General features: G+C 41.0%; 1 protein-coding gene across 1 annotated transcript in view; it reads right to left on the bottom strand.

Moving 5' to 3' along the window:
* Positions 1-498: 498 nt before the first annotated feature.
* Positions 499-18,626, bottom strand: part of LOC148041466 (golgi-to-ER traffic-like protein) — a 55,536-nt gene continuing 37,408 nt past the window's right edge. The window contains exons 8-12 of the mRNA XM_087679838.1: positions 1,555-1,601; positions 1,337-1,459; positions 1,174-1,258; positions 1,001-1,081; positions 499-757 (exon numbers count right to left, since the gene is read on the bottom strand). Coding sequence (XP_087535964.1) covers positions 740-757; positions 1,001-1,081; positions 1,174-1,258; positions 1,337-1,459; positions 1,555-1,601 — 354 coding nt within the window. The 3' untranslated portion in view covers positions 499-739. The remainder of the gene's footprint in view (positions 758-1,000; positions 1,082-1,173; positions 1,259-1,336; positions 1,460-1,554; positions 1,602-18,626) is intronic.

The following is an 18,626-nucleotide window of genomic DNA, read 5'->3' as shown; positions in this document are numbered from 1 at the left end:
ATGCAAACACCGTAAAGGCTAGTGATGTGACAAACAATAAGGGATATGATGAGAATCTTGCTTAGGTGTCACTCATTGATTTGCTAAAAAGTGTTCCATTACTAGCTCTCAAAGTGTACCATCACCTCCTAAAACAGTAATTTTTTATATTACATAAAATATTTAAAACTTAAACCACCAATATTAGACTCGTTCAATTCCTCTTCATATACCCTACATGCTCATATATGCAAATCTCAAAACAGCTACAAAATGTGAAATCCCCCCCCCCCCCCCACCAAAAAATGAAACTTTTTCCTTAGGCGGTCTATAGTTGACCCCCTTATACCCTATTTCCTTCAACTCTCTCCATGTGCACGAAGTCATTTCCAATAAAATGAGACAAGTTTATAAACTGAATGATATGACATGGTGCAATCTGAGCGGCTGTTCGATTTGTAGCTACAAAATGTAAGAATTTGAATGCCCTTCCTTACAATTCTAATAAACATAACAGTCCAATTAAAGAATTTTCTTGTAAAATTAGAATATAGATGCTACTTCTTACATTCTTCTGCATATTCTCAAAATTCAAATGATATCAATTTTTTAAATTTTAAAAACCTATCTTAAGATGGGAATTTGCATCTCCCATCATGCGAGTACAGCTTTGTCATATGTAGCGTAAGCTCAGACTAAGAGATGTTTTACAAGTATCCAATTTCAGCAGTAATAAGTCCAGTACTCCCATTGCTGTACTTCAGTCTGAGATGAACATCTGCACATTGAAGATTCAAACCGCCAAGATTAAGTCTAAGTAACACAACACATCACAACATGCAAGGTGTCTTAGCCAACCTGTGATGCTTCATCTTAAATATACTATCAGAACCTGGCTAGGCTACTACTGCTTTTATCTCATTTCTCCATCTGATGTTTGTACAGGTGCCTGATTAACTATACAATGAGGGAATCCAAAGGGCCAAAAAAAATCTCCAAGGGAGTACTTGTTTTAAGATACCTTCATAACATCTCCAAGCATGCCTGGAAGTCCACTTTTTCGGGGAAGACCATAAAACCTCTCTGCAATTGCATCAAGGAACTAGACACGTATCCATAGAATCATCAGAATCATCTCCTGAAGTTAAGTACTTCCATCCATTCTTGTGTGTGAAAGCAGCAGCAATTTGATACCTCATCAAAGAAGCTATCCCTCCCAATGTATGATTTATAGGCTTCACGCAGCATTCGAAACAAGGGAAGCGCATCCCGTTCTAGCCTGTATTCTCACCAGATTGAAATAAACAACTGCCAGGTTATTCCAAATCAGCCAAATGATTAACTTCAGTAGACTTACGTGAGGAGAAGATACTTGATGAACTGCATCAGTGGAGTATTAAGGAAACCTTGGTCACCCAAGCCCTGTTCCACCTCATGCATCAGCACATTTGCATCTCTTAGATTCCCTAGAGACAAATACCTGAGATGAAGAAACTTTAGTTATTTTCAATTTTCATTCTTCACTCTTCACCTCATTAACTGATATGACCATTTTGTCATTGTAAGATGGCTCACATTAAGGCACCCCGAGCAATTACTATGTCTGCTTCCTCCAGCCTTCCCTGCATATCCATCAACAAATATTCATTTGAACTTGACATCACCTTTAATAAAGGCAGCATGCATCAATAGACTTGCAGAGTGCAAAACAAAACCCGGGATGTTCTGATCCTCCCCCTCCCCTTCTTTCCAAAGAATTTTCTGAGAAAATAAAATTCTATATAGGCCCGGGGGGGGGGGGGGGGGGGGGGGGGGGGGGGGGTGTGATGGTGGGTGGGTGTTGGGGGATGATGTCTATCTCCTGCCACTGCCACTTTCGAGGGAGAAAGTTCTGCATGATGTGCAATGAAAACCAATTGAAGAGGCATACACTACCGAGGCATAGGAAAATAATGAAAACCAATTGAAGAGGCATATACTGCCTATGAGGGTGTGATTGATGTTTGTCCAAATCTGTGTTAAAGTATTTGAGAAAGATGTAGCCTGATGAACAATGGCCTGTCTGTATCTAGCCATGATATAGTGCTAGCAACAAGCCGAATCTGTTGCAATGTTGTGCATGGACCACTAAGTTCATAAGAAGTCACTGTTGGGATAAAGGTCCTTTATTTACCTCCGTGTATTGTACACGTGTATTATTTAGTTGTACATGTGAATGCACCCTTACGTGCCCTAAGTATAAATACATTTTATTCTTTGTGTACCAACACATTATTGGTACACCCAAAAATCATATCATACTCTCTCTCTCGCTCTCTCGCTCTCACTCACCTGCTCCCTCCTTCAGCTGTAGCACACACTAAACAACTGGTATCAGAACACGGGTTGTGCACGCTTCCTAAGACTACAGGCATTAGTCACCAGCTGCACCTCAATAAGTTAAGCGTGACCAGATTCAAACCAGGCAACCTGATGAGACGGGTCCAACGCGGACCAGCAGGCAGCCGAGCAGGTGCTTGGAGGCACACGCGAGGACCAGCGTGAAAACCAGGCGCACACAACATACCAGGGGAGGCAACCAACGTGACGGGGCAAGGAGGCGCCATGACGCTAGCTGCCTGCAAGACGCAACGGGACGGTGGCAACAGGCCATGGAGGCAACAAGTCACATCGCATGACTGACGCAACATGACGGGGCAGGGTCAACACCCCCCCCCCCCCCCCTTTTTTTCTTAAAAATTTAAAAAAAAAAAATCTCTTTTATCCCCTTCCTCTGACAAGGGTTCACCCATGGAAGCACAGGTTTCAGATCTGTGCAAATCTGGTTCTGAAATTTTGGGGCTTTTTCCAGATTTGAAGTTTTCTATGCTTGACATTGACATTTGTGTCAAAAATTGCAAACATTCTACGTGTTGACCTCAGTTAAATTAGGGATTTTGCCAAATTTGTCAGAATTTTGCTCATCCAAGTAAAATTTCTTGACATTGGACCCGGAAAAATTGCGGCTTTTCATGTATTGATGAAATTTTGCTCAGTTGGGTCAGATTGGCTGACATTTATGCACTGTTAGACTGGGAAATTTGGGATTTTGTGCAGATTTTGGTAAATTTCTACAGTATTTGCCCGTGTGGTAGCTGATTTATGTAAAAACAGTAGAGATTTATTTCTGGTTGGACAAGAAGAGCAGTGTATTTGCTGGTTCAACTTTTGCTCTTGCAATTTAGTGCATTTACACTTGTATTTGTGATAAAAATGGCTGCAAATTCTTCCAGTTCTGACATTAAGAGTTTGATGGAAACCAAACGGTTTGATGGTCAGGGCTTTGACCTTTGGAAAGACCGTATGCAAGGCATATTGTTCTTAAAGGATTGTGAGGATGCTTTGCAAGAAGATAAATCCGCACAAATGTCTGATGCAGATTGGGCCAAAGTCAACAAAAAGGCTATGGCTTATATAAAGATGGGTGTCACTCATGACATTTTGATAGACATTAAGGGCTTAGATACTGGTTATGCAATATGGGAGAAGTTAAAAACTACCTATGAGATCACCACACCTATTAATCAAGTGCATTTAATACGCAAGTTGATGAATATGCGACTGAGCACTTGAGTGCATTTACCGGTATTTTAAATCAGCTCAAGGATGTTAATTTGGATTTTGATGATAAGTTGAGGGCGATCTTTCTAATCATGACATTGCCTAATTCCTGGGAGACTTTGGTGGTTTCTCTCAGTAATAACCCCAATCTCTCATATGATGGTATGAGGGGTTCAATCTTGAATATAGAAATTAGACATAAATCTAGTGGAGAAGGCAGCAACTCAGCTTACAATGTTAGAGACAGGGCTGAAAAGAAAAATGCAAATGTTGGATAGAGAAGCAAAAGCAAGAGCAAAGAAAAGGAAAAAAGTGATACTACTTGCTGTCAATGTGGTTGGAAGGGCCACAAGAAGCCCGATTGCAGGTACTACAAGAAGGAACAAGAGAGAAAGAAGAATGCAAAAGACAAAAAGAAGAAAGAGGATAAGAGAAATGTATCTGAGGCAGCCAAAGGCAAGGAAAAGGCCAATGTGGCCTCCAATGTAGTCATAGAGGAGCTCTCAAATGCACAAGCCAATGTATTATGTGCAGTAGATTTTGATACCCTTGTATGTCACATGCAGGATGTGCAGATTACCAAGGCTGATGTGATTGATGCACTCTTGTCAGTTGATGATGGTGTCACTCAAACTTGGATTGTAGACTCCCATGACTCTTTCCATGTAACTCCTAGATTGAAGTGTTTTGCTATGTTCAATGCGGGCAGCTATGGAAAAGTATATCTTGGAAATAACCATGCTTGCAGCATTGATGGAATTGGCACTGTACACTTGTCTTTGGATAATGGGAAAGAACTTGTGTTAAACGATGTCAGATATATGCCTAGCATTAAGAAGAGTTTACTATCTATTGGACAGCTTGACTTGCATGGCTACACCACACTGTTTGGTGGTGGTTTTTGGAAATTGAAAAAGGGCTCCATGCTGATTGCAAAAGGAACCAAGAAGGGCACTTTGTATTGTCTGCACTGTAAAGCTTTGAATGGCAAGTTTCTTGCAGTTGCTGAAATTGGTTGTTAAACCTCTTTGAAGAGGGTTGATGGAAAAGGCTCTAAACTTGACTTTTGTAATGATTGTTAGTTTGGAAAGCAAATGAAAATTTCATTTTACTCTAGTGTCTCCCATAAGTCCAATGTCTTGGACTTAGTGCATTCTGATGTATGTAATATGCCCGTGAAATCGTTGGGTGGTGCTGCATATTTTGTCTCTTTTATTGATGATTGTTCCATGAAGATTTAGGTTTATCTGATGAAAAGAAAAAGTGAAGTGTTTGCTGTTTTTAAAACTTTTCATGCATTTGTGACCACTCAAACACGTAGAAAGCTGAAATGCTTGAGAACTGATAATGGGGGTGAGTTCACATCTACTGAGTTTAAGTCCTTTTGTGACTTGCATGGAATCAAGAGGAAGCTTACAGCTTCTTACAACCCTTCTTCAAATGGGGTGGCTGAAAGATACAATAGGACTTTGTGTGAAAGAGAGCAGTACATGTTGTCCACTTCTAATCTCCCTCATGAATTTTGGGGAGAGGCACTTAAAACCCGGTTCACATTTGCAACCACTCTCCAAACAGGTCCTTAAAAATAGCATTCCTGAGGAGGTTTAGTCTAGCAAATCGGCCTCATATGACCATTTACGGATATTCGACTATGATGCTTTTGTGCATGTTAGAGATGAGCCGAGGAACAAACTTGACCCGAAGTCCACCAAAGGCATTTTCATGGGCTATGGTGATGAGGGTGAATTTGGCTATAGAATGGTTAGCACAATCCAAGAAAATTGTTCGCAGTCATAATGTTGTGTTTAATGAGGCAAAGTTGTTGAAAAGTACTTAAGCTTTTGATGAAGACATAAAAAATGTCAAATTTCAGAATTTGCAGCCACCTATTACTTCAAATGATGAGCCTCATGATACTATACCACAAGCTGAAACTAACGATCAGCTGGTTATTTTTGAGCCAGATGATGATGGACAGCAAATAGAAGCACAAGGAGGTCATGGACAGCAAGATAGACTTGCTGATTATGAAAATGCAGGTGTTGGCAATGAAAATGAAGGTGTTGTATAGCATGAAGAGCATGCTGAAAATGGCTTACAGTAGCCAATAAATGCTGAAAATAACACACCTCCAGATGTAGACCCAATTCCTGAAAATGTAGATCATTGGGTACGCAAGTCTACACGCTTAAGAAGGCAGCCACATAGATATGACCCCTCGTTGCACTATGTGATGCTTACACATGAGGGTGAGCCTCTTACATATAAAGAGGCTTGTAGTTCCTGGAAAGGAGCAGTTGGTGTGTAAACTAAAACACAGCTTATATGGGCTGAAGCAAGCACCAGGGCAGTGGTACAAAAAGTTTGACACTTTTATGCTCTCTCATGGGTTTATACACAGCCATGCAGATCATTGTTTGTACATGAAAAAGGATACAAATGGCAACCCCATCATCCTTGTTTTGTATGTGGATGATATGTTGCTAGCTGAGAAAAGAAAGACTGGCTTGGATGCTCTCAAAGATCAACTGAAATCAGCTTTCTCCATGAAAGATTTGGGAAATGCATAGCATATATTGGGCATGAGGATTCGCAGGGATAGAACGTAGAAATTGTTGTTCTTATCTTAAGAGAATTACATTGAAAAGGTACTAGACAGATTTAACATGGCTGAAGCTAAGTCTTTTGCGGTGCCCTTACCTCCATATCTTAACCTTAGTAAAGCCAACAGCCCAAAAGATAGCATGGAAGCCAATGCTATGAAGGGAGTCCCTTAAGCATCACCTTGTGGCTCTCTTATGTACTCATCCAGACCATAGTTACCTAGAACGGGGAACGGGAACGGGAATGGGACCCCCTGGAACGGGGGGAACGTCCAAGGTCGGGGAACGGGAACGGGGGGAACGGCACGTCTTAAGTGCCCCAAATATGCCCTGCATGACCCAAACTGCCCCAAAGAATATCCCTCTAATTGCCCCAATACCCGTCAATGCATGAAATTGACCCAAATGTCCCAACATTGACTCGATTACCCCCATAGCTCCAAATTGCCTTGAATTGCCCCAATTATCCCAATTTCCCTTGAAATTAGACAATATAAATGGATGAATACCTTGGAATTGAGGATCGGCTGAAATTTGATTCTGATTTGCAAGAGTTGATAATGCATCAAATTTGAACTTTGCATGGACTCCTAATTAGATTGTGGGTTGTCTTGACACTTTGAATCTTCAACCCGAGAGAGAGAGAGAGATTAGTGTGTGCACATTAAACAATGGAGATGGGTGAATATGTGGTAGGACTATGACCCAAGTTTTTTTTTTAAAAACAAGAAAAAACGTCAATTTTCAATAAACATGCCTAGAACGGCCGTTCCAAACAGGGAACGGCAGGGGGAACGGCAAGGAATGGCAGGGGGAATGGCAGGGAACGTTCCCTGGCCGTTTCACCTCCTTGGAGGGTTTGGAACGCGTTAGGCCGTTCCTACAGGCCGGAACGGCCGTTCCCTGTTTCTATGATCCAGACATTGCTCATGCAATGGGAGTTGTCAGTATGTTTATGTCAAATCCTGGCAAAACACATTGGGAGGCTATCAAGTGTATTCTTCGATACCTAAAGGGTACACAAAGAAAGTGTATTTGCTATGGGCAAGGTGCACTTAGTCTGCAGGGTTATTGTGATGCAGACATGGCAGGTGACTTGGACACTCGCACATCCACTAGCAGGTATGTCTTTACAATTGCTAGCGGGGCCCTTTCTTGGTGCTCCACGTTGTAGAACATCATAGCTGAAACCAGTCTATGACTCACATAAAGCGGTAGTTCGGTAGTTCCTTCAATTAACACCTGGTCTTTTCACACACACACAAAAACAAAGACCTCACTCCCTTGCTCAACACCAGATTGGCCCTGAAGCCCGGCACCCCTCTCGGTATTTCTTTATCAATTAAAAGATGGAAAGTTACAAAAATAAAATGTACCAAAATACATAACCTAAAAACCGTTGGTTTTCATCTTTTCTGAGTAAATCCCAGTTGCAATGATTCATGTGCAGAATTGCAGTCTGCAAATCTCTGAATTCACTGTTCTTACTGTCCAACATTTCCTGTGTCCAATACTCAATGATTCATGTGCAGACTTGCAGTGTGCAGATCTCCGAATTCTCTGTTCTTATTGTCCAGCATTAAAACAATCCCACAAACAGCACTAAATCAGAGCTGAAAAACCCTGTTCTTATGTGGCATGGTCATTACTTCCTTTAGTTCCTGCATTGGAGAAGCCAACAGTTGCTCCTGAACTTGGACAGCAAGGCTCTTGCCTCAACAAAAGTGCAAAGAAAACACAGAACTGTACCTTTGATGAAATCAGTCCATCATACAAAGCATTTCCTCTGAGAATAGAGAGAGAGTTGATCAGAGAGAGAAAGGTCTACCTCCATGCATGAGTCAGAGACAAAGAGGTACTCTCCATGGCTGTTGAAACTACAACAATCTGCCCTCAACTCCTCAAAACTTCGTTCTCAGATCTACCCCTCATGCCTATTACGTTTTTTTTAAATGCTCTCTCTCTCTCTCTCTCTCTCTCTCTCTCTCTCTCTTTTAGGAATTTGTGCCACATGGCATTGTTAACCCTCAAACAAACAAGCTAGAAAATCCAAAAAATCTAAAGCGGAGGACAAGGCCAAGGCAAAAGTGGAACAGAACACAAAGGCGCGCCAAGAAAAATATGGAGATACAAGAGGCGCAGAAAAGTCCTAAATCAAGGAAAAAGGCGCAAAAGAAAAGCGCAAGTCAATACTTTTGTAAAAGAGCGCAAGGCATATCATGATTTATTTTGAGAGCGCCGCCATGCAATTTGTAAAGGTAGATGGGCGGTAGGAAGGAAGCTAGGAAGATAGGAGGACAATGGGAAAAATGACCTAGGCCATGGCCAGCCATGTAAAAAAGAGGATAAGGGAATGACCGTCCAAAAGGGATTTAGGGTTTTGTATATAAAGTTGAAAAGTGAATGAGAAGCTCATTCTTGTGTGGCCAAAAGTGGCTCTCCTCTTCTTCTTCTTCTTGTTTTTCTTGCTTGCTTGAGCTTGTGCTTGAGAGAGGGAGTGTGAAAGTATGAGGGAGTGAGTGTATGAGGGTGAGGGACTGTGGAGGAGAAGCTCTCCATTTTCTCCTCTCTTCTTCTCTTGCCTTGCTTGCGGCAATGGAGCTTGGAGCATGGAGCTTGAAGATGGAGCTTACTTGAAACTTACACTTGGATCATGGAGCTACCAAAGTGCTCGAGAGAAAAGGTAACTCGATCGGGCATAGAGGTAAGCTCACTACACTCGTAGAGATGGATAGCGCGTCGGCTATGTGAAGATAGCTATTAGTGCTTGGCTTGGAACGCTTGAAGCAATAAGCGGTCAATGGATCTTAGCAGTTGATCGTCTCTACATTTTGGTTCCATTGTCAGGACCAACGGATTCAAGCCTTAAGCGCTTGCACGATTCAAATCAAACACTGAAGTAGGGTTTATCCCGAACTGGTACTTAAGGTAGATAGGTAGAAAGCGAGGGAGTTTGAAGAGGTATTCGATCTCCTTAACGAGTAGATTTTTGGTTTTTTAGATTTGGAAAAGTAGCTTGAAATAGTGTAGGTATTTTCTTTATGATTTTTGCTTGCATTTAGGTAGAATAGAAGCAAAGCATTCGAGCACACAATAGGGTTTTTTGTTGCTATATAACAAGCTAAAACAGAGAAAAAAATGGCAAAAATGAAATTTTGACTTAAATATTGGTAAGGAAAGGAAGACTAAGGTGAATGCAGGCTTGCGCAAGGTAATAAGAGACCAAGAGTGGCAAGGAAGACCACATTTTGCATTGCAGGGTTTCAAGAGAGCTGGAGAGGGAGAGAGAGAGAGAGCTTCATTGCGTGGACCCGCTTCGATCTTGCAGTCGAGGGGTTCTTTGTCTACTACAGGTAATTCCACACCTTCCCTTGCATGTGTAGTTAGAATTTGGAGGTGCTCAACCAGTGGGAAGGCCTCGATCACTTGGTGCGACGAATTCTGTGGAAGTCTGGCGAAAAACGCGTCGTACTCGGCCCGTTCAAGTAGTGGCGATTCTGGGCCGAGTCTTAAAATCGGCCCTCGGCCCACCTAACTCGGACGCCCACCACTCCACCCATTTGAGTCGGACACTCATTGCTCAGTCCGTCTGAGTTAACCATTCGGACTAATTTTGCACTCGCTCTTACCGACTCAACCCAACCCCACTCGGACAAGCTGACATTCAACCCGGTCGAGTTCACCATTCAGACCAATTTTACACTCGGCCCACCCGACTCGGCCCTAACGACTCAATCCACCTGATTCGGCCCTTAGACAGTTGTACTCGGACTATCGAGTTTGACGCTCAGACCAAAATTATTACATGTATGCCATCTGGCACAAATTCCCAAAAGAGAGAGAGAGAGAGCATTTTAAAAAAACGTAATAGGGGCAGATCTAAGAGTGAAGTTTTGAGGAGCTGAGGGCACATTGCTACAGTTTCATCAACTATGGAGAGTACTTCTTCGTCTCTGACTCATGTATGGAGGTAGAGCTTGCTCCCTCTGATCAACTCTCTCTCTCTATTCTCAGAGGAAATGCTTTGCATAATGGGCTAATTCCATCAAAGGTACAATTCTGTGTTTTCTTTGCACTTCTGCTAGGGCAAGAGCCTCACTGTCTAGGTTCAGGAGTAGCTGTTGGCTTCTCCGATGTAGGAATTAAAGGAAGTAATGGCCATGCCACACAGGAACAAGGTTTTTCAGCTCTGATTTAGTACTGTTTGTGGGACTGTTTTAATGCTCGATATGCTGACAATAAGAACAGTGAATTCAGAGATCTGCAAACTGCAATTCTACACATAAATCATCGAGTTTTGCTCACAGAAAACGCTGGACAGTAAGAACAGTGAATTCAGAGATCTGCAGACTGCAATTCTGCACATGAATCATTGAGTTTTGGTCACAGAAAATGCTCGACATGCTGGACAGTAAGAACAGTGAATTCAGAGATCTGCAAACTGCAATTCTGCACATAAATCACTAAGTTATGGTTACACAAAATGCTTTCCTAAAAGGGATGTTGTTCTAATCATGTTATATTGTCCTTATGCAATTGGGATTTACTCAAAAAAGATGAAAACCAACGGTTCTCAGGTTATGTATTTTGAAACATTTCATTTTTGTAACTTTCCATCTCTTAATTGATAAAGAAATACCAAGAGGAGTGCCGGTTTTCGGGGCCAATCTGCTGTTGAGTGAGGAAGTGAGGTCTCTATTTTTGTGTGTGTGAAAAGACCAGGTGTTAATTGAAGGAACTACCGCTTTATGTGAGTCATAGACCGGTTGTATGGTTCCATCCTTGAGATTTGAATTATTTTCCGTAGGAATTTAAGCTGTGAAAAGGCCATACACACATATTTTAGAGAGATTACAGGACTAAAGAGATCGCAAACATGGATAAAGGCAAAGGAAAACTCCCCCATGAAGAAGAGAGTTATTTTTCTGCTCATAGACACCGAAGAGAGAGTACTGATGCACAGGTGTCAGCACCTTCTAGAACCGACATTGAACCACAAGATGAGGAGCAAGAACAAGAGGACTTGTTTATGGCACAACTCCTCAGTATGGTTGGCTCTTTCCAACAGCTTGTAAAGAATCATCAGATGCAAAAAAAATTGAAGTCACATAATGAGGATTCTCAGGCTGAGTCATCACATCATACCATGGAGCGCTCAAAAAGGCAAACCTCTAAAGTGCATGAACATGTGGAAAAGACACCAAACATGGAGACAGGTCTAGTGCAACAAGTACAAGCACAGGATCAGGGAGTGAATGGTCAAGGCAGTTATACACAAGTGGCACAGTGGACTATTCCTCCTCAGTTTACTACTTATCCTGGTTACTTTGGTGGTGGGTCAGTTTTTCAAGCAATAGCTGGATTACCCACTGGTTATCAAGGATACTTGCCTAGAGGGCCACCAAGAATGATACCTATTGAGGCAGTGAACCCACTTTATGCTAATATTGATCTATAGCCCGGTTATCAAACTTTGTAGAGTCCTTATTTGATGCCTAGAGTACAAAATGCAACGGCTGGTTTTCTTCAACCTAGTGGGCATATGGCAGCTAAGACAGGTGAAATGAATGCTGATAATGTGCCTAAGGGACTCCCCTTTTTACAACCACCTGTCTATGACAACTTGACACCGAAAAGTGCAAAGCCTAAAGACTATAAAGAGGGTGGTCAAGCAATAAAGTTTGAAACCTTTAGTGGTATGTAAGATAAGCTAAAGCTTTGACATTTATACCGCAGTTTCACATAGCTTACACTGGAGGGAATTTTACTAAGACTTCTAAGGTGCGCCTGCACCTTTTTTGAAAGGTAATGCTTTGCCATGGTGGAACATATTATTGATGCAAGGATATGCACCTGCCACTTGGGACCATTTCAAACACTTGTTTGCAGCCTCATGGTTAACCAACGCATTTGAAGTAGATGTCATGACTGCATGGCATAAATTGGACGCAGTAAATTGTGCAGATTTAGAAGAGTAAAATAAGAAATTTTGGCAAGCACTTTTGCATGTGAGTTCTTACAAGACAATGCCCCTGTCAGAACAAATTGAAAAGTACTATTGCGGTTTGCCCAAAGTCATCAGGGATTTTTGTACCGAGACCAGGGTTGCAAATATGGTACAGTTAATTGAAAATGTTGGTGTGGCAAATGCATTGTTGAAAGGAAAAGTTGACAGCTTTAAAGGCGCTGAAAAGAAGGATTCTCAATTTAAGCAGGATCTTGGCAAGAAGAAGAAGCAATTTCCAGAAAAGACCAGCTTTACAAAGAAGTCTTTTGGAAGAAAAGATTTTAGCAGCAACCTAAGACTTCTTTTAAACAGGGTAAAGGACAGAAGAGGCCACTTTTTGGCAAATCATTTGAAGAAAGAAAAGCTTTAATGATGGCTGGGAAATGCTTTATATGTGAACAGAAAGGCCATATTGCTTCTAAGTCCCCACAGTAATCTTCTAAAGATACGGATGATAAAGATGCGCCAAGTAAAAGGAAGCCCAACATTGGCTTAGTGCTTGATAATGTGGGAGATCAATCAGCTAATGATACTACAGAATTGTGAGAGCTTGGGAAAAGATCAGAGATTCGACAATGCTTATTTTCTTTGATCTTGGAGCTTGTGCAAACTTTATCTCACCAGGATTGGCAACTAACTTGAACAAGCTGATTTGGCATGCCTAGGACATATTGAACCTGTCACCCCCATTCTTGGCATACTTCGTATGGACATTCAGAGCTATGTGGACACAAAGGAGTTCCATATTATGCCTTTAGAGGGCTATGATGTTCTGTTGGGTATTCCATGGTGCCACAGGAAGCATGCTATCTTGGATACTTATAGTAGAACGATTACTCTTGTATATAAGGACAAGACTCATGTGTTAGATGTGAAGCTTAAAGGAGAGTCTCTCCCAATTGTTTCTGCTTTTGCAATTACTTCTGTAATGAAATTTTATATTTCTACATACTTGGTTTTTGCAAAGCAAGTTAATGAAGTTGACAGTAATGTGTTTGTACTAGATGAAAGTAGAAGGGCTTTCTTGGATAAATTCAGTGATTGTTTCTTAGATTTGTTACCACGAGAGTTACCCCCCGAGAGGCCTGAAGATCATACCATAGATCTTATTCCAAGGACTAGTCCGCCCAATAGGCCACCATACAGGGTAAGTGCAACGCAACAAAAAGAGATTATGACACAGGTTAATGAGCTTTTAGAGAAGAGACTAATTCAGCCCAGTAGTTCTCGGTTTTGTTCACCTGTATTATTAGTTCAGAAAAAGGACGGCTCTTGGCGAATGTGTATTGACTACAAAGACTTGAATAAGAACACGATCGAGAATAGGTTTCTGATTCCGAGGATAGATGACATTCTTGATCGATTACAGGGAGCAGGAATGTTTAGCAAGATAGATTTGAAAAGTGGGTACCATCATATCAGAATCAGGCTAGAGGATATCCATAAGACTGCCTTTAGAACGACATTTGGTCTCTATGAATTTTTAGCCATGCCGTTTGAATTGACCAATGCTCCTTCTACATTTAATAGGATGATGGATAGAATTTTCCGCCCTTATCGAAGTTTTGTTGGCACATTCTTTGATGATATAATTATATTTTCAAAGAATGAAAAGGAGCATAGAAAACACTTGGTTACAGTCTTTAATGAGCTTAAGAACAGATTGCTCATTAATGGCAAGAAGAGCAAATTCTTTTTGGAAGAGATTCACTTCCTTGGGCACATAGTTTCTAAAGATGGTGTGAAGATGGATCCTGCAAAGATAGAAGCAATTGTCTCTTGGCCAGACTTGAAAACCATTCATGATGTCCGCAGTTTCCTTGGCTTATGCTCTTACTACAGAAGATTTGTAAGACACTTTGCAGAGATTGCTTCTTCTTTACATGCGCTTGAAAAGAAGGATGTCAAATGGCAATGGACTAACAAAGAGAAATCAGCATTTAGATGTTTGAAGGGAAAAATGACTAAAGATCCAGTACTTATTTTGCCAGATCTGTCTAAGCCATTTGTAGTGCAGTGTGATGCATGCATTGGTGCTGTATTAATGCAGAATGGTCGAGTTGTGGCATACGAGAGTGGAATACTTTCTGTTGTTGAAATGACTTACCAAATTTATGAGAAAGAGTTATTGGCTACGATCCATGCACTCTCTAGTTGGAAGCACTATTTGCTCGGTGCTGATTTTGTAGTGCAAACGGATCATCAAACACTTAGATACTTTCTCACATAGGCTAAATTGTCAGAGAAACACATTCATTGGGTAAATTTCCTATCTATGTTTCATTTTCAGATAGTGCATGTGGAAGGCAAGAAGAATGTAGTTGCAGATGCTTTATCTCGCAAACCACAGATGTCAACCGTTTCAATTCCTTATCACCATGAATTGGATGATATGAAAGAGCAGTATGCCGATGACGAAGATTTCTCTGAAATCTATGAGCAATTGATCAATGGCCAACATCATGATCAGTATGTGTTCAAAGAAGGCTTTATCATGATGCATGGAAGACTATGCGTTACAAAACAGCTAAGACCAAAAGTATTATTAGAAAGTCATGCTCCACCGAATGCAGGACATCGTGGTATTGATGCTACAATCAAAATGGTCAAGACTTTCTTCTACTGGCCAGCCTTGAGATCTAATATTAATGCATATATTTGCCTTGTATGCCAAAAGGTCAAATTTGATAGACAAAAGGCACCAAGGTTATTGCAACCACTGCCTATTCCAAAAGGGCCATGGGAAAGTATTGCCATGGATTTCATTTATGATCTTCCAAGAACTTTTTCAAGGAATGATGGAATCTGGACTATCATTTGCAGATTTAGCAGACAGGCACATTTCATTCCTGTAAGGAAAAAGGTTAAGTCAGAACACATGGTAAAGATATTTATGCATAATAACTTCAAGTACCATGGAATGCCACGGTCAATTGTCAGTGATAGAGACCCAAGAATGACTAGCTTGTTTTGGAAAGCATTGTTTGAAAACATGGACACTACGCTGAAATTTTCATCTTCTTTCCATCCACAAACTGATGAACAGTCTGAAGAAGCAAATTCGATTCTTCTAGATCTACTGAAGTGTTATGTTTCAGATCATAAGACTTCTTGGAAACACTACTTGCCATTGGTTGAGTATGCATACAACAATACAGTGCACTTATCTACTGGCAAAGCACCTTTTGAGATTGTGGAAGATGGAAAGATAACATTTTTGAAGCAGATCATTATGTAAAAGATTGGGAAGAACATATAAAAAGGTCAAGTATGCCTTAGAAAAGTCACAAGCTAAACAGAAAACAGCTGCTAATAGTTATCGTCAAGAACTCTTGTTCAGAAAGGATGACTAGGTCTTATTGCATTTTGAAAAGGCACGTTTGAGAAAACAGAAGGGCAAGGAACGTTTGTTTCCAAAGCAGAGTATACATTACTATGGCCCTTTTCAAGTCTCAGAGAAAATTAATGACGTGGCATATAGGCTGAAATTGCTAGAGAATTGGAAAATTCATAATGCATTTCATGTGAGCCTATTGAGGCCTTTTATTGGTGAATTGCCAGAAGATATGGTTCAAGAGGAACAGCCTGAAGTAGAGGAATTAGATGAGATTCTAGTTCCTGAGCAGATCCTGGCACATAAGGATAGGAAAGTGAAAGGTAGAATTATAAGAAGATTTTTTATGAAGTTCAAGAACTATTTACCAATTGATGCCAAATGGATGGAAGAGGTTGAATTGGCAAATTCACCTCAATTATTGCAACTTTACCAAGAAGCTTTCTTGCTGAAATCTACAGTGACTTAGAATGCTTTTTGAAGCAACGTACATTCTCTATTGTACAATTGAATACTCCATCTCATTGAATAATGCACAATGTATGGTTTACACTTAACATTAACATGTGTATCATTGAATGAAATCTCAGTGCTTTGAAGTTGTATTTGTTACACTTCAGTTGAATAAATATACATGTTGTGACACTAATAGTTCACGCATACGTGCTATCGCCCTATGTTGCATCCGGAAACATGTATATTAGAAAGGCTCCTAGTAATCATCGTTGGATATAGGATGTGATTCTCCATCTATGTGAGACTTGAACTTGCAATGACACAAATGATAGTGGAAAAACTCCTACCATCGCCCTGTGTCATTTGTTAGCAAGTGATACATGCGATGGCACTAATAACATGGAGAATCTTGTTATCGTACTATGTCATCCGTTAGCATGTGTGGCATGCAATCGATATCGCTTGCTTCTTTCAAGAGGGAGATATGTCACCAAGTGGTGATACTTTTTATAGTTGCTTTCCTTATTTACTTATATAAATATTTTATTTTTATTTTCTTTAGTTGTTGTTGCTTTTTACCCCCAGAGGTCTCTTGAAATAAGCCAGGATCTTTGTATGGCCAAAAGAGGTATCCATTGAGACAAATTGGACTAATGGTTTGTCTGAGCCTTAGGACAAGTTCCATATTGAATGGGCACTGAAGAATAGAATGCCAGTGGTTTGGGGATGTGTGCTTAGCCACTGGAGATAGTGCAAGACAATGAGCCTGGCCAATACAGAAGATGCACATGTAAGAATGCTCAAGGAATAAAAGTCACTATAACTGAGCCACATTACACTTTTTGATGTGGTTGCAATGATAAAAGTTACTCAGAACAACTTGAGGAATGCAAGGGTCACCATCCCTAAAATTTAGGAAGTTACTATTAATGGACTCCAGAATCTATTCGCATCATTATTAATTTTGCACGAGGATTAATTCTCTGGTTTGTGCCGAGGTCTAATTTTGCACCGATCATGGAGAATTTTAGACCGGAAGGTTTAAACGGGAAAATTGTTGCATGTATACCATGTGGCACAAATTCCCGAGAGAGAGAGAGAGAGAGAGAGAGAGAGAGAGAGAGAGAGCATTAAAAAAAAACGTAATAGGCATAAGGGGCAAATCTGAGAGTGAAGTTTTGAGGAGCTGAGGGCACATTGCTGCAGTTTCATCAACTATGGAGAGTATTTATTTGTCTCTGACTCATGTATGGAGGTAGAGCTTGCTCCCTCTGATCAACTCTCTCTCTATTCTCGGAGGAAATGCTTTGCATGATGGGCTGATTCCATCGAAGGTACAGTTCTGTGTTTTCTTTGCACTTCTGCTGAGGCAAGAGCCTCACTGTCCAGGTTCAGGAGCAACTGCTGGCTTCTCCAATGCAGAAACTAAAGGAAGTAATGACCATGCCACACAGGAACAAGGTTTTTCAACTCTGATTTAGTGCTATTTGTGGGACTATTTTTATGTTGGATATGCTGGACAATAAGACCAATGAATTCAAAGATCTGCAGACTCCAATTTTGCACATGAATCATTGAGTTTTGGTCACAGAAAATGCTAGACATGCTGGACAGTAAGAATAGTGAATTCAAAGATCTACAGACTACAATTCTGCACATGAATCATTGAGTTTTGGTCACAGAAAATTCTAGACATGCTGGACAGTAAAAACAGTTAATTCGGAGATCTACAAACTGCAATTTCGCACATAAATCAGAGTTATGGTTACAGAAAATGAAGGGATGTTGTTCTGGTCATGATGTACTGTCCTTATGCAGCTGGGATTTACTCAGAAAATATGAAAACCAACAGTTCCCAGGTTATGTATTTTTGAACATTTCATTTTTGTAACTTTCCATCTTTTAATTGATAAAGAAATACCGAGAGGGCTGCTGGTCTTCGGGGTCAATCTGGTGTTGAGCGAGGGAGTGAGGTCTCTATTTTTTTGTGTGTGAAAAGACCAGGTGTTTATTGAAGGAACTACCGCTTTATGGAGTCATAGACCGGTTGCAGAAGACTCAATCCTACAGGATCATGTATGGAGAGGGGGCCACTCTTTTTGGATGGAGTGAATCCGATTGGGCGATAATGTGGATTCGAGACGGTCCACTACTAGTTATACCTTCTCCCTTGGATCGGGAGGTATCTCTTGGAGCAGCAAGAAGCAACCTATTGTGGCCCTCTGATCTACAAAGCCTAAGTATTGTGCCCTTTGTTCTATAACTATGGAGGCCATTTGGCTCCATCACTTGTTGGTAGAGATTGACTTTCCACCAATTGGACCCACAAAGCTACACACGGACAACGAAAGTGCCCTTGCTCTGGCAAAGAACCCGGTGTTTCATGCTCGCACAAAGCATATCAAGGTTCAATACCACTGTTCGAGAGCGGATCATGGATTCTGAGTTACTAGTGGCCTTTTGTCCTACGGAAGACAGTGCAGCGGATCTCTTCATGAAGCCTTTGCCCAAGGCTTCTATGCTTGATCACATAAGGTTGTTGGGCCTACAGCCACTCCCAGGATCTGAGAGGAAGTGTTAGCCTATCACTTTTAGTGTTATTAGTCTACCATCTCTCGGTTCTGAGCTCCTATCAAAGTCTGAAAGA

The sequence above is a fragment of the Lygodium microphyllum genome, chromosome 1 (assembly GCF_053477565.2).
Source record: "Lygodium microphyllum isolate KBCC chromosome 1, Lygodium_microphyllum_v1.1.10, whole genome shotgun sequence".
Lineage (NCBI taxonomy): Eukaryota > Viridiplantae > Streptophyta > Polypodiopsida > Schizaeales > Lygodiaceae > Lygodium > Lygodium microphyllum.
This window is presented reverse-complemented; position numbering and strand designations above follow the sequence as displayed.